Source organism: Suricata suricatta, chromosome 2, assembly GCF_006229205.1.
Source record: "Suricata suricatta isolate VVHF042 chromosome 2, meerkat_22Aug2017_6uvM2_HiC, whole genome shotgun sequence".
Taxonomy (NCBI): Eukaryota; Metazoa; Chordata; class Mammalia; order Carnivora; family Herpestidae; genus Suricata; species Suricata suricatta.
Genome location: NC_043701.1, coordinates 74447538 through 74461997, shown reverse-complemented (window position 1 = coordinate 74461997; position 14460 = coordinate 74447538). Strand labels below are relative to the sequence as shown.

Sequence of the window (14460 nt, the reverse complement as noted above, 5' to 3'; positions counted from 1 at the left end):
GGAATTCTAAAAAACATTCAAGTAATCTACAGGAAGACAAGGGAAAAAAAAACAAATTAAAAAAAAGGAAAACTAAAAAAAAAATTTTTAAAGGAAATTATTGTATTTTCTTCCTTATCATCTCATTTCTGCTTCACGGCAGTTCTTTAGCCAGTCTACAAGTGACAAATTGCTTAGTTCTCCTTGTTTTGAGAATGTCTAGATTTCCCCTTCTTCGCTGAAAAAATTTCTGCTACAGGAATCTGTGCTGACATTTTTCTCCTGGCATAGAAAAGAGGTTTCTGATAAGAAATCTGTCTTCAGTCAAATAGTTTTTCCCTTACAAACAGGGTGTCCTTTTTCTCTGGCTACTTTCAACACTTTTTCTTTGTTTTTATTTCTCAAAAGTTTAATTATAATGTGTCTTGGCATGAATTTCTTTGGATTTACTCTGTAATTCACTCAGTTTCTCAAATCTGTGTTTATGTCTCTTGCTAAATTTGGGAAATTTTCAGCCATCATTTTTTTCAGCAGTCCTTTCCTTTCACCTCTCCTTCAGAGCTTCTGATGAAAAGAAAGATCTTTTGTTATAGACCCACAAGTCCCTATGGCTCTGTTCATTTTTTAAGTCCACTTTCTAATTTTAGATTGAGTCTTTGTTGTTTAGATTAAAATTTTTCTGATGTCTTCTAGTTCACTGATTTTTTTTTTCCTCTGTCCCCTGCATCTTCTTGTTGAGCTATACATTGAACTTTTTATTTGGGTTTTGTACTTTTTATACCAAAGTTTCTATTCGGTTCTTCTTTATATCTTCTATTTCTTTGTTGATGTTGTCTACTTTTTCATTTGTTTCAAGCATGTTTCTAACTTCTCACTGAAGTATTTTTATCATGATCAATTTATGATCTTTGTCACTAATACCTCTGTCATCTCAGTGTTGACATCTATTGGTTGTCTTTTGTCATTCATTTTGAGATCTTGGTTCTTGTTATGACAAGACAAATGAAACTTGGACATGTTCATATTATGTTAAGAGTCTTGGGATCTTATTTAAACTTTCTGTTTTCACTGGCTTTTTATGACAGTTCTGGGAGGCAAAGGTAAAGAGTGGTGGGACCACTTTATTACTGCCAAGAGGAGGGAGAAGTCCAATTTTTCCAGTTGACCTCCACTGACATTTGAGAGGGGAGTTCTCATTACTTCTGGGTGTAGGTGGGAGTCCAGGCTTCCTACAAGGTCTCCCCGGCCAATGCACTGGGGGTAGCCTTGTTACTGTCGGGTGATGGTGGAAGCCGTCAGTCTCCAATACGTCTCTTCTGATACAACCTCAGAATAGCTGGGTTGGGAATGGAAATCCAGGATCTCCATTAACATGGTGAAGGTGGGAGGTAAGAAGGGAAGAGAAAGCTCACAACCAGCCAGAAGGGAAGAAGTCCCAGTTCTCTAGACCTGGTTCTCTGCATGGTCTTCTTTGATACCACCCTGATGGTACAGTGGGACACACTGTTATACCCTCAGAAAAAGGGATTCAAAGTCCCCTTCTTAGCCTTTTCTAGCCTGGGTGGGGTGGTACCACACTGTTTCTATGGCATAGAGCTGGTACTAAAAGTCTTTCACCTTCCTTTCTGCATATACTGATGTCTATAGGCAACTGACTTATCCAGTCTTGGAATACAAGACAATCAGAAAATTCAAAGAACAAACCATTTCATTTTCAAAGTCTCAGAGTCCCTAAACAGTCTTCCTTCTTTTCTCTACCTTTTGGGGTCTTCATGTATTTGTTTTATATAATAATGTCTAGGCTTTTATATACAGTAAGAGAAATAGGAAAAAATAGTCCACTTCATCTTTAGAAGTTCTAAAGTTTTTTTTTTATTATCACCTCATCCATCTATAAAGTGGATGACAAAGAAAATAATACTGTATTTACCCCTATCAAACTTGTACACAGGCACCTAACTTAGAGAATTAACTAAGACCTAAAATAAGCCATAGTTCAGTTTCCAAAAAATGATGAGATTTGACGTGGTCTCGATTTCAGTGAAAACTAAAAGTATGATGTGGGAATCAAAATGGCAGCATCATCTTAAGCTCTGAACTAATACAAAATTGACCTATCTTTGGCACTTTACTCAGCTATGAGCATTACATTTTAAGAGCAATACTAATAAACCAGTGATAAACCAGAAGAACTAAGGCTACGGTGGTTCCAGAAGGTTGAATGAACTACAGATAAATTACCTAGAAAAAAGGAGAACTAAGGAGAAAGAGTTACATAATGGCAGTCTTTAACTATTAGGTTCAAAACTGAAAAAAAAGTGGCAGAAAATAGATCAAAGCAGAGTCAGATAGGTTGGCTTCATTTACACAAGAATTTTTAACAACCTAAACTGCCTCAAAATGTGATGAATTGCTTTACTAAGTTCCCAGACATCAGAAGTATTCAAATAGACTATGTGTACCAGTCATGAGTATTGTTTGAGTACACTGCTTCAGAAGGACAGAGATGAGAGAAATTTTTAATCTGTGAATCACAGTGCTACCTGAAGTAACACTACAGATTTGCAGGGTGGGGTACAACTGCTGGTGAGCAGGTCAAATGCCCAGTTTTCTTGATATGCTTCAACCAGACACTCCACATACACAGCCAGTGTCTACAGTGGCTTTTATTAGGGCAGGTACAGATGGGGTGGAGAAGACTTAACAATAAATAAAAGTTCAAAAATTAGTGAAGATCTGAACTGAGGTCTCTTTGATTACTATATTCTGTGATTAATTCCTAGTTCTCAGCTATATTCCAGTAAAGTAAGATCATTATTTTGTTGAGAGATAACCATACAGGAGATTAATGTATATGGTTTTAAAACCTTCCTTTTCAATATTGGGACTTTTAGAATTAGCTAAGTAAATAACTATTTCAGTTCTCCACTTTACATGTGTCAGTTCAGCCAATTTTGTGCCTGGGGTGGATTTTATCTTTCTCTGAAAAATTTAATATTTAAACTAAATGCCCTTTTATTTCAAAAATAAAAAGTACCTGGAGAAAAGTAAGTCTCACAAACCCACAAAGTTTTACATTTTAAATATGTACTTCTATAAAAACAAACATTGGAAAAATTCGTTGTTATATAGTACATTTTAGGTGAACACAATATACTACAAAAATAATGATATAACTTCTCCAAAAGTAAAAGCAATTTGTTATATATCAGAATTATAAAATAACATATGGAAGTCTGTAGACCCTTGAGTCTTCAAAGTAGTTCAATGCAAGGGCACCTGGGTGGTTCAGTCAGTTAAGTGATTTGATTTTGGCTCAGGTCATGATCTTGTGTCTCATGGATAAACCCTGACATCAGGCTTTGTGCTGACAGCTCAGAGCCTGGAACCTGTTTCAGATTAGGTGTTGCCCTCTCTCTCTGCCCCAACCCCACTTGCATTCTGTCTCTGTCTGTCTGCCTCTCTCTCAAAATAAACAAACATTAAAAAATTTCAAATAGCTCATCTCAAAAGTTAAATATCATTTCATGATTCATATCTATACTAATTACAGTGGCCGCATTAGTCAATCTACTGGAACTTTTAAAAAAACCATTATTTTAAATTATTAATTTTACTTAGCTTAAAAAATTAACACAAATTTCACTGTATCATCATTCTTATTGTCTTAGCCACACTAGTGGAATTCTCATCCATAAATCAACTCAAGATTCTATTTTCAACATGGTAGTTCAATGGTTTCCCCGAAAATAACATTCACTGGGGGCACCTGGGTGGCTCAGTTGGTTAAGTGTCCAACTCTTGATTTCAGCTCAGGTCAGGATTTCATAGTTCATGAGATGCTGACAGTGTGGAGCCTGCTTAGGATTCTCTCTCTCCCTCTTTCTCTACCTCTCTGTCCCTCCCCTGCTTGCATGTACCCTCTCTCTCTTTCAAAATAAATAAACATAAAAAAAAAGAAATAACATTCACTATTAAGTAATTCTAAAGATCTATGATCTATATTTTGCTGAGGTATGACTCAGAAGATGGCAGACTGTTGTGCCGAAGAGGGTCCACTATGTGGTCAGGAGTATGCCCAATCACTCAGCATAGATATCTCAACATGGCCTGTTTTCTGCTGGTAGTTGTTTATGTATTTTGTGAGTGAATCATATGCTAAATGGTATACTGAATCAGGGATCTGAAGTCTGATGATAAGACATTTGTGAACTTTAAGGTACATCAAGGTCTACTGTGTTGCATGTATTAACTCAAGTATTATTTATAAATTTATATGTATAATTCTAAAATATGATCATCACACAATATAGTAACCTGGACAATATCTCAAAATACTCTCATAGCCTTTGCTTTTATAAAAACTTATTTTCTTATAATAGGTAACATTAATGGCAGAAAATTTAGGAAATGCAGTACAGCAAAAATAAGAAAAAAATAACTTTTTAAATGCAAAATAACAAACTTTTAACAGAAAAGCATTAGTAATGTTATGGACCCCATTTTAAATTACAAAGGGCTGACTGAATCCAGATTTTGTTTTCCCATGTAATTAAATTCAGCCCTTTGTTATAGGTCCACAGGACTATTCAAGCGATTTAAACACCTGAGAGTAAAAACTTGATGCTTTCAGCATCAAAAAGCATAGAAAAGAATTAACCATTAGGTTAAATTTGAAATTCTCTTAAGTTATTTTATGAAAGCAGATTACTGATTTAAAACTATACCATTAAGATATTAAAGATCATAAAAACTTAAGTGACCATATCTGATGACCAAGTTTCCTTTAGGAAAATAAGATAATGGAATTGACGTGATAAAGTTATTATTTATTACTACTGATTTATACTACATAATATTTCTTGATATTATTAGCTACATTTTACAGGTGTTTTAATGTAAGTATTTTTTATAATTCAGAGAGACCACAGAATCATCTAACGTGAATATATTTACTGATTTATTTTAATAAAACCATAGTTCAGCATCTTTTTATATACCTCTTTTAGCTATTTATGATAAAAAAATTTTTCAAAGATTCCGAAGTTTAACGAAGTAAAGATTAAACAAACAAATTTAATACCTGGATGCATCTTTGTAAACTGGTTAAAATAGCATCTAGTAACCTTTGAAAATAGGCTAGTTTTTAATTTAAGCTTTCATTTTAATTATTTATAAAAAGTGGCTCTTCTCCTTGTATGTGACAATACACTCAACACTTTTAATGCATCCTGAAAACAAGCATAAATCTGAGGACAGAAATTCTTCTCGAGGGACAAAGGACAGGCAAAAGATTAGGCATTCTAAAATCAGTTTTATGTTTCTCAAAATGGAGTATGGCTATTATCTAAATCATACCAGACTGCATGGCTTGTAAAATTTCAAGTTTATTAAAAAGAAGGCTGTTGAAAGAATAAAAATACATTAATTCTGTTACCTTTCAGCCGGTGACTCAGAATCTGTTCCAAAATAGCTGCAAAATTGTTAAATTCAGGAGAAGAATCATCAATTGTCTCAAAGCAGGACCGATCAATCAGGGTCTTCACAGAAAACCTGTGGGGAAAAAAAGAGTTGATTCATTTACCCAACTAGGAAAAATGGAAAGAGCATTCGGGAGAACTATTATAAAAATCCTAAGTATTATATATATTGAAAACTCTACGTAATTAAATTAACTCTGTAAATAGAAAACTTTATATAAATATCAGGCTTTTGGTTATTTATTTACTATCTCCTGATCACACTAAGACTTAAGAATAGCTCACTGTCTTCACAGCCATTAAAATAAAAATTTTTTAAATGACCTAAATTAACTCAAAAAGACTCAAAAGCTACAATACTACTTGTAAGAAATGTGTCAGACCCAAATGCTTTTAAGAGTTTAAGAACACAAAATTGAATTAACAGGATGAGAGAATGCATGAAGTATAGATCCAAAGTTTTTATCACCTTTGTAAATTGGAAAACTTACAAATCTGTCAAGTGTGCTATATTTCTCCTTATCAGAATGTCTCTTGTCTCTATTTTTGACTGTCAGTAATCAATGTTTTCTAAGACTTAGCTCAAATGCCACCTCTTCAAGGAAGACTTATCCTTCTGCATATACCTATCACAAGCTAGCATTTTGTTCATATCTTCCTTAAGTAACGATTACTTTATCCTACTGTTGTTACTGTAACAATTAAAGTTTATCCTACTGTTATCTATGGTTATCAATCTTACTAGAATATAAACTCCTTTAGGGCAGAAACCCATCTTTTGCACATTTATATGTTCCTCAGTACAGAGGACAATGCCTCTAACACTGCTGTCAGTAAGTACTTGTTCATTTATTTGTAAGTTCTATTTTCAAAGAACAGCAAAGACAATGCCAATATCACGCACAGCAAGACAAGAGAGCATTTTATTATTAACATATAACAACATTCATGTAACCACCACCAAAGTCAGGATACAGGAGAATTCTGTCATCTAAAGCAACTCCCTCATGCCATCCCTTTAGAGTCATGACTTATAAAGGGTGACAAATGAATGCCTAAGTAAGGACAATCAGTAAGGAAGGAGGCAATGTAGATAACTCTGAGAGTTGTTAAATAATTAGAAATATAAACTATGAGGGAGATAAAGGAATACAAACTATTCCTTAGGCTTTAGGGCTACTGGTTATACTATTTATTCAAAACAGAAAACACAGTACATAATATAAAGGGAAATATAAAGAGATTTGTTTATATGGTTTACATCTAAAAATTCTATACTAAAAAAATTCTCTTTGCTGCCAGGTATAATGTATAAGGAAATAATTTTAAACACCAGTGAAACTGGTGAAACCAGTGAAACTGTCAGTGCAGAGCCCCATGCAGGGCTTGAACCAGATTACAACCTGAGCCAAAGTCAGACACCTAACTGACTGAGCCACCAAGGAGCCCCAATAGTACACTATAATTTAAAATTTAGAAATACTGAGAATTTTAAAATGTCTTCTCTGTAAAAAATTTACCAAGAGTGGTTTTAACACTGCTTGCATTCTTACTGTATAACTTAAAATATAGGCTGAGCATATTTTCTATGTCTTGGCAAATTATTCCTTTCTAAATCTGAATCAGTCGCCAGTATTGTTTTTTTTTTTTTTGAATGAGAGAGGGTGTGTGTGAGTTAAGTGGAGAGAGAGAGAATCCCACAAGGGGCAGAGGTAGAGGTCGGGGGAGAGAGAGAGAGAAGCTGAGCTCACCCAAAGCAGGTCTTGTGCTCACCGGATTCAGAACTCAAACTCATGAATTGTGAAATCATGACCTGAGCTAAAGTTACATGCTTAACCAACTGAGCCACCCAGGTACCCTCAGTTTCCAACATTTTATCCTTTGCACTTTCAACTATGAAAATCTCTTGAAACTGGTCTGAATGCCACTTATGCTGGGACCTCCTTTTTAGCACAACCACTATATTCACTTATATCAATACATTCCCCTTCACTAAGTTCCTAAGGCTGCATACCTGAATTCCCTTGAATAGCAGCAATGTCAATATTCCTGTGATCAACTATTTCTTCTATAATTCCACTCAAGTTCAATTCCAATTTCACTTCCAATATGAGATTTTTCTGTTTCTTTGCCGTTCTTTCAATTATTCATTTATGTAAAACATGTGTTTTCATCACCAGGACACAAAGAGGCAACACAATGATAGGTTTTGATTTCAGTGTATGAACTAATAACACATGAATAGTGACCAATGCTAGATACACTAAAGTGATATAGTTGGTCACTAATCATGATGTGCATTTAATAACAGTGATTTGTAGACTAAAGCACCGTAACAAAATTTTATTTTATGCAATTACAGTTAATACATGGTGGTAGTCAAACTAGAACTGTGTTATTATAGGACTGGTATCAACTAAATTTTCAGGTACCTGAAATTAGTACATATTGGAATTGTGCCTAGTGAGGACCACCCCATACATTATTTATAAACAAAACAATTAATTACATTCAAGTAATGTATTTTTAGAAAACATATATTTTCCAAAACAACAACAAAATTAGCAAGAATAGCATTGTTGTACATCTCTGCAAATATCTTTTTTTAAAGTTTATTTAATTATTTTGAGATAGAGAGAGCACAAGCAGGTAAGGGGCAGAGAGAAAAGAGACAGAATCCCAAGCAGGCTCTGTGCCATCAGCACAGAGCCCAGTGAGAGGTTTGAACCCACAAACCACGAGATCATGACCTGAGCTGAGATCAAGAGTTAGACGCTTAACTGACTAAGCCACCCAGGCACTCCTCTTTGCAAACATTTTTAATGTGGTGTTGAAGAGAAAACAGCTAAATCCCCATATCTGCTTCTACTTTCAATCTATTCTAATATTATACACCATGTAGCTCTGGAAAACTCCACTGTACACTTGTTAAAGAACAAAAAAGGCAAATAAGGTCTTAGAATTAAGAAAATCATTTTTAAATTTTTTAAATTGTATTTAAATCCAAGTTAATTAACATACAATGTAATAATGGTTGCATGAGTAGAATTTAATGATTCATCACATCAAGGGCCCTTCACCCATTGAGCCTATCTCCCCATAGAACAAGAAAGTAACTTTTACCTTTTGGACCTCTGTAGGGTGAGGGTTCAAGAGTACACTTTGAGAACCATTACCTAAGGCATTCTTTCTATGTAATGAAATAACTTTTCTCTTACATAACCAGGATGATAGTAATTATATATGTATTCTTGAGAGAATTGAGGAAACAATTATTCAAATAATTTTCAGTCTTCTTTGGTTAGGGTAAATAACCTTGAGAAAAGCTAAGGTGGATCAATGGTCATTACATAGCACTATCTGTAACTACAACAAGAGCTCAATGGTAGAAATCATTACCTAAAGAAAATATATGAACAGCTAAGAAGTAACACTGATGAATTTCTTTTATACCTAAAAGATAGTCAAGTTAGATAAACATCAGATGTAATGCATGAGTAGATAAAAAGAAACAAAAAGAAGATAAACAGATAAACCAGACTAAAGAGGAACTTGAAATTTTGTTTTTGTTTCCTATGTCCATCTCATTGACAATAATGGAGGAAAAAGCTGCCAATCTTTAGCAAAGTTTAAAAAAATTTTTTTATGTCTTTTATTTTTGAGAGACAGAGAGAGAGACAGTGCGAGCAGGGGAGGAGCAGAGAGAGAGGGAGACCCAGAATCTAAAGCAGGCTACAGGCTCTGAGCTAGCTATCAGCACAGAGCCCGACACGGGGCTCGAACGCACGAACCGTGAGATCATGACCTGAGCCGAAGCTGGCCGCCCAACTGACTGAGCCACCCAGGCGCCCCTAGCAAACTTTTAATAAGAATAAATAAGTGTAATATTCAGTAAGAAAACGAAAAAGAAATGTTCCTAAAATGAATAAATAAAACCCACAGTTTGGTTTTTGACCTAAATAAAAGGAAACTTTGGAACATCTAAATGTTTCCCTGTAATCTTTGTTAGGAAGACTGGAATAGGAAGTCTGATTCTAAAATCACATTCAAGACAAAAGTACCTACTGCTTTAAAAAATTATGTCATTTAAATAACTTGCAAGTAAATTAAATACAGTAATTTAAACAAGAATAAAAATATGTTAAAAATTTAAAAATATATACATGGCATTTTAGTAATGCACATGAATGAAAAACTTTACTTAAAGACAAAAATAACAAAGGTGTGCCTGGGGGGCTCAGTTGGTTGAGTGTCAGGCTTTGGCTCAGGTCATGATCTCACGGTTCTTGGGTTCAAGCTCCCCGTAGGGCTCTGTGCTGACAGCTGGTTCAGAGCCTGGAGCCTGTCTTCCAATTCTGTGTCTCCCTCTCTCTCTGACCCTTCCCTGCTCACACTGTCTATCTCTCTCTCAAAAATAAATAAAACATTAAATGGGGCGCCTGGGTGGCTCAGTTGGTTAAGCCTCCGACTTCGACTCAGGTCAGATCTCGTGTTCGTGAGTTCAAGCCCCGCGTCAGGCTCTGTGCTGACAGCTAGCTCAGAGCCTGGAGCCTGCTTCCGGTTCTGTGACTCCATCTCTCTCTTGCGCTCTCATGCTCTGTCTCTCTCTGTATCAAAACTAAATAAAACATTAAAAAATAAATAAAATATTAAAAAAAATAACAAAGTACTTATTTAATCTAAAAGAGCTATGTTTGAACCTTTAATTTCTACCTGTAACAATCTGGTAATGTTTTGGTCACTACTGTGCTCCAGAAACAATACAAAATTCCATAGCCAATGATCTACTTTGTAAAATCTAATGGGAAGAAAGACCATGGATATTAATACCTATATTTTTGCAGCACCAAGAGCCATATACCTATCAATCAGTAGTTAACAAAATACAGGAGGCTTTTTATCATGTTATCAGTAGTTGATATTCCTATAGACGACAATCTTTGCATGACAAAAACCTAAGATGGTGACTCTCAGAGCACTAAATTACTTTTAGCCTAACACATGAATAAAAACTAAAATAAAAGCAAAATTCAAGTATCTTAAAGCATACGATTAGACACATTTTCTGTCATTTCCAAGCATGAAGATATTTAAGAACAAGAAAGCATTTTAAATATTCTATTACATCAAGGTTAATGAAAAAGAAAAAAGAATGTTTTCTGACTTTGTTTCATCATTTATATCTTACTCTCCTCCTGCTAACACAAATCAAAATTTCAGAAGATAACTTAATTCTTAGAGTCCATGTTTCACTTCTAGCTAGTCAAGACTTCCCACTTAACACTACTCTGGAATCATGTAGCTAGCTCCATTATGCCAATGTGTTCCTCCATAACACATTAACTAGCTAAGATGTGCTATAAAAACCAAACCTGTAAAAAGAATTTCAAGTCATCTAAAAAAAAAAAAATCACACAGATGCTGAGCTATTTCCTGATAATGATGACATTAATATTAGTCATCTATTTCCTGAAGAGGACTGATTTTAAAATAAAGAAATGACAATTTGATGAATGTCTAAAAATACCAGTTCAAGTCTAAGTAACAGCTTTTACATAAGAATTAAAAATTCAAAAATGTTCATAAAAGAGTCTTATAATTAAGCACAGTTTTTTAAATGTCTCTGTCTAAAAAGATTGTCTTTTCCACTTTCAAAGCCCAAAGAAAATTTTTGTTAGATCATAAATAAAAAGAACGATTGTGAATAAATTCAAACCCAAGAAGGCATGAACTACCTTTTTTCCTTTGGCAACATACCATGAAAAATGAGATAGTTACCAAAACTATGTTTAAAAAAATCCTCACTACACCATATTAAGTTAATTCCTTCCACTAGTCAAAGATCTGTAACATAATTATAACCATAAATAGAAAATTATAAAAGTTAAAAAGTAAAAATGTGACAACAAAATAAAAAATAAAAATATTACTATGTTAAATTTCTACATTATTGGGCAAAAATAACTATTAAAAAGTGGAAATTCACCTTTAATATTTAAGATTCTGCATTAGTAATGTATACATATACATTCACATATACAGAGTGATCAAGTAGAAAAAAATTACAATCCCATCCCCTTATAAGAGGCAAATATACTTCAGAAAATGTGAATTTAATACAAACCCGGTTTTCTTAACTATCCCACTGTATCTCTTCTCCACAGAATTATATCTGAAGATAACCAAAGTACATAAAAATATCTAGCATCAACACATTTCAAAACTGAAAGGATTTCAGAAAAGTCTTTCATAAGTGCTATTTTTAAATAGAACATAATTATCCAAATCCTGAGATAGAATCCTTTCCACTGTTTCACAACAAATTTACAGAATTCCTTATGTTTATTACAGCTACCAGTCTTTACCAAAGGGGTAGGCAACTATCTTCTGCCATTAGTATAATATTCATCATCAATAATCAACAAGGAGATGGCTGCCAGGAAACAGGATACAATTTACCCCAAATATAACATAATAATAGCTTATTTCCTTTCTTACATTTTACACCTTTACATTTTACATTCTTTTAGAAATAGCAATTTGCCTTCTTTTTTCAAGTATTATGAAAGTAAGAACTCCCCAAAATCATGTGTATTTTACCCTTTAATTTTCCTATAATTTTAATTTTTTTATAATGAAAAAAATTATTTTCATACTTTCTTTTAGCAGGAGTCTATAGACCACTATTCATGGGCCAAATCCAACCAGTTGCCCATTTCTATAAATAAAGTGTTATTGGAACACAAGGGAGAAAAGTCCCAACCATTTTCTCTGGAATGTGTAATCTAAAAGTCTCTCTCTTATTAAAGTGATTACTATTTCTAAAAACTTTACCAAATGTAAAAATTAAAAGGAGAGAGAAAAGTATATTTTAAAATAATGTCCTCACCTTTACTGATAAAATTTCTTTTAAAGAGAATTGTTAATCTAGGTACTTTGATAATGATATTCTATACAAATGTATTGTACTTCTATACAAGCAGATAGATGACAACAGATTGCCCAATGTGAAAAATAATATTAGATGCACTATCTTTAAAAAAAAGGATAAGCAAAACTTTTCCAAAAAAATAAAAATACACGTCTAAAATTAGAAAGCTATCAAACCAAGAAAACTTCCTGTCTTAACATAAATTAACCCATTAAATCTCTCATATGAAAGAACTCCTAATTAAAATCATTTCAATAAAGACTATTTTATTTTTTAAAGCTTATTTTGAAAGATAGAGATAACATGAGTAGGGACGGGGCAGAGAGAGAGAAGGAGAGAGAACCCTAAGCAGGCTCCATGTTGACAGTGCAGAGTCCTCATGGGGCTTGGGGTTCTGGGGGGGGGAGGGGGGGGCGCGGCTTGATCCCATGAACTGTGAGATCATGACCTGAGCTGAAATCAAGGGTCCAATGCTTACTGACTAAGCCACCCAGGGGCCTCAAGAATATTTTACAAACTTAGATCACATATTGTTTTGGACTACAACTGTTCTTTATTAAATGACAAACAGAAATATTCAAGTAAGAGATTTTAACGAAGGTAAACTAGTAAACTAGATATTCAGAGTAGGACAGCAAGAGGAAGAACAAGAGCTTTAATACCAGAAGGCCCTGGATTCACACCTGGCTCTGCTATTATCCATTCCTTGTTAAGATACTTAACCTCTCTAAACTGTGGTTTTTTTTCAGTAATCAATTACCAGGTTATTGTGAAGATTAAAAGAGACTGCATATGGGGCACCTGGATGGCTCAGTCCATTAAGCTTCAGACTCTTAGCTTCAGTTCAGGTCATGATCTCGCCTTTTGTGAGTTCAAGCCCTATACTGGGCGCTGCACTGGCACCACAGAGCCTGCTTAGGATTCTGTCTCGCCTCTCTCTGACCCTGCCCCACATGCACTGTATCCGTCTCTCTCAAAATAAACAAATAAACTTAAAAAAAAAAAAAGAGAGATAGACTATATAAAGTATTTAACATAGTTTCAACATACACAAAGACTACTAAATGTTAGCACACAGCCGTTTTCTTTTTAGAGCATCAACATTTCACTTAATAACATCGAAGCATAGAAAAAAGAGGCAAGAATTTCAAGTGTTTGTATGTAGATTGAATTTTTAAAACACTTAGTATACAGCAATCATTGTTTATGAACACCAGAAATGCTAAGAAAATGAAAGTTCCCAGTTTCTGATTCTATGGTTCCAATATAAACACATATACCCATACATGATTTAGATTTAGTTCATATGCATCACAGACACTGAAGGAAGCACATGTAAGAGGAAAAGCATAGGTTTTGAAACCAGATATATTTTGGTTTTAATTCTAGCAATGTTAGGCTTAACCATAACATAAATTTGACTGAAACAGAAATTGCTTCAATAAAGAATTTCCATTACTAGTCATAAATGCTCAATCTAATACTTTTCCTCCAAAATGCATATCCTGCATGCACTAATGTATTTTCTTCAGATGTTAAGCACAGATGTTTTTTGTTTTTTATTTATTAAAATTTCAACTTAATTTTGAGGTTACATCTGGAATACAAAAGATGTGTTTTATAACTATAAACACTAAGAAAAAATTTAAACTTTAAAATCAAATGTTAAATTTGAATATATGGAAGATATTATCTTATCCTCTTCTAAGGACAAGTACCATCACTGGAGAAAATGGACAATGTCATATTATTCAATGAAAACTAATGTATGTATTATGTACACTTTCTATCTTTTAGATAATACTTTTAAAATAGTATGCATTTTTTTACCTATTTTTGTGAAATAGCATCTATAAAAATTGAAAATTAAAGTAGATTGCTTTGGTAAGGAAAAAATATATTTGTTTACTTCTGCCTCACCGTTTTTACTATTATTATTCAAACACTGGAAGAAACTAATTTTTATTTTTCCATTTCCTCATTAAATTTCAATTAGAGTGACTCCATTCAAAAGAAAGCAAATTATTCTGCTGACACTATTAGATGCTTAAAATTCAACTATCATCAGAG

The 14460-nt window shown here is 33.7% G+C and overlaps 1 protein-coding gene across 3 annotated transcripts in view; it reads right to left on the bottom strand.

The window, feature by feature from the left end:
• Positions 1–14460, bottom strand: part of RUNDC3B (RUN domain containing 3B) — a 141036-nt gene that overhangs the window by 115983 nt on the left and 10593 nt on the right. For all 3 annotated transcript variants that reach the window (XM_029928378.1, XM_029928397.1, XM_029928388.1), the window contains exon 2: positions 5417–5532. In XM_029928378.1, coding sequence (XP_029784238.1) covers positions 5417–5532 — 116 coding nt within the window. The remainder of the gene's footprint in view (positions 1–5416; positions 5533–14460) is intronic.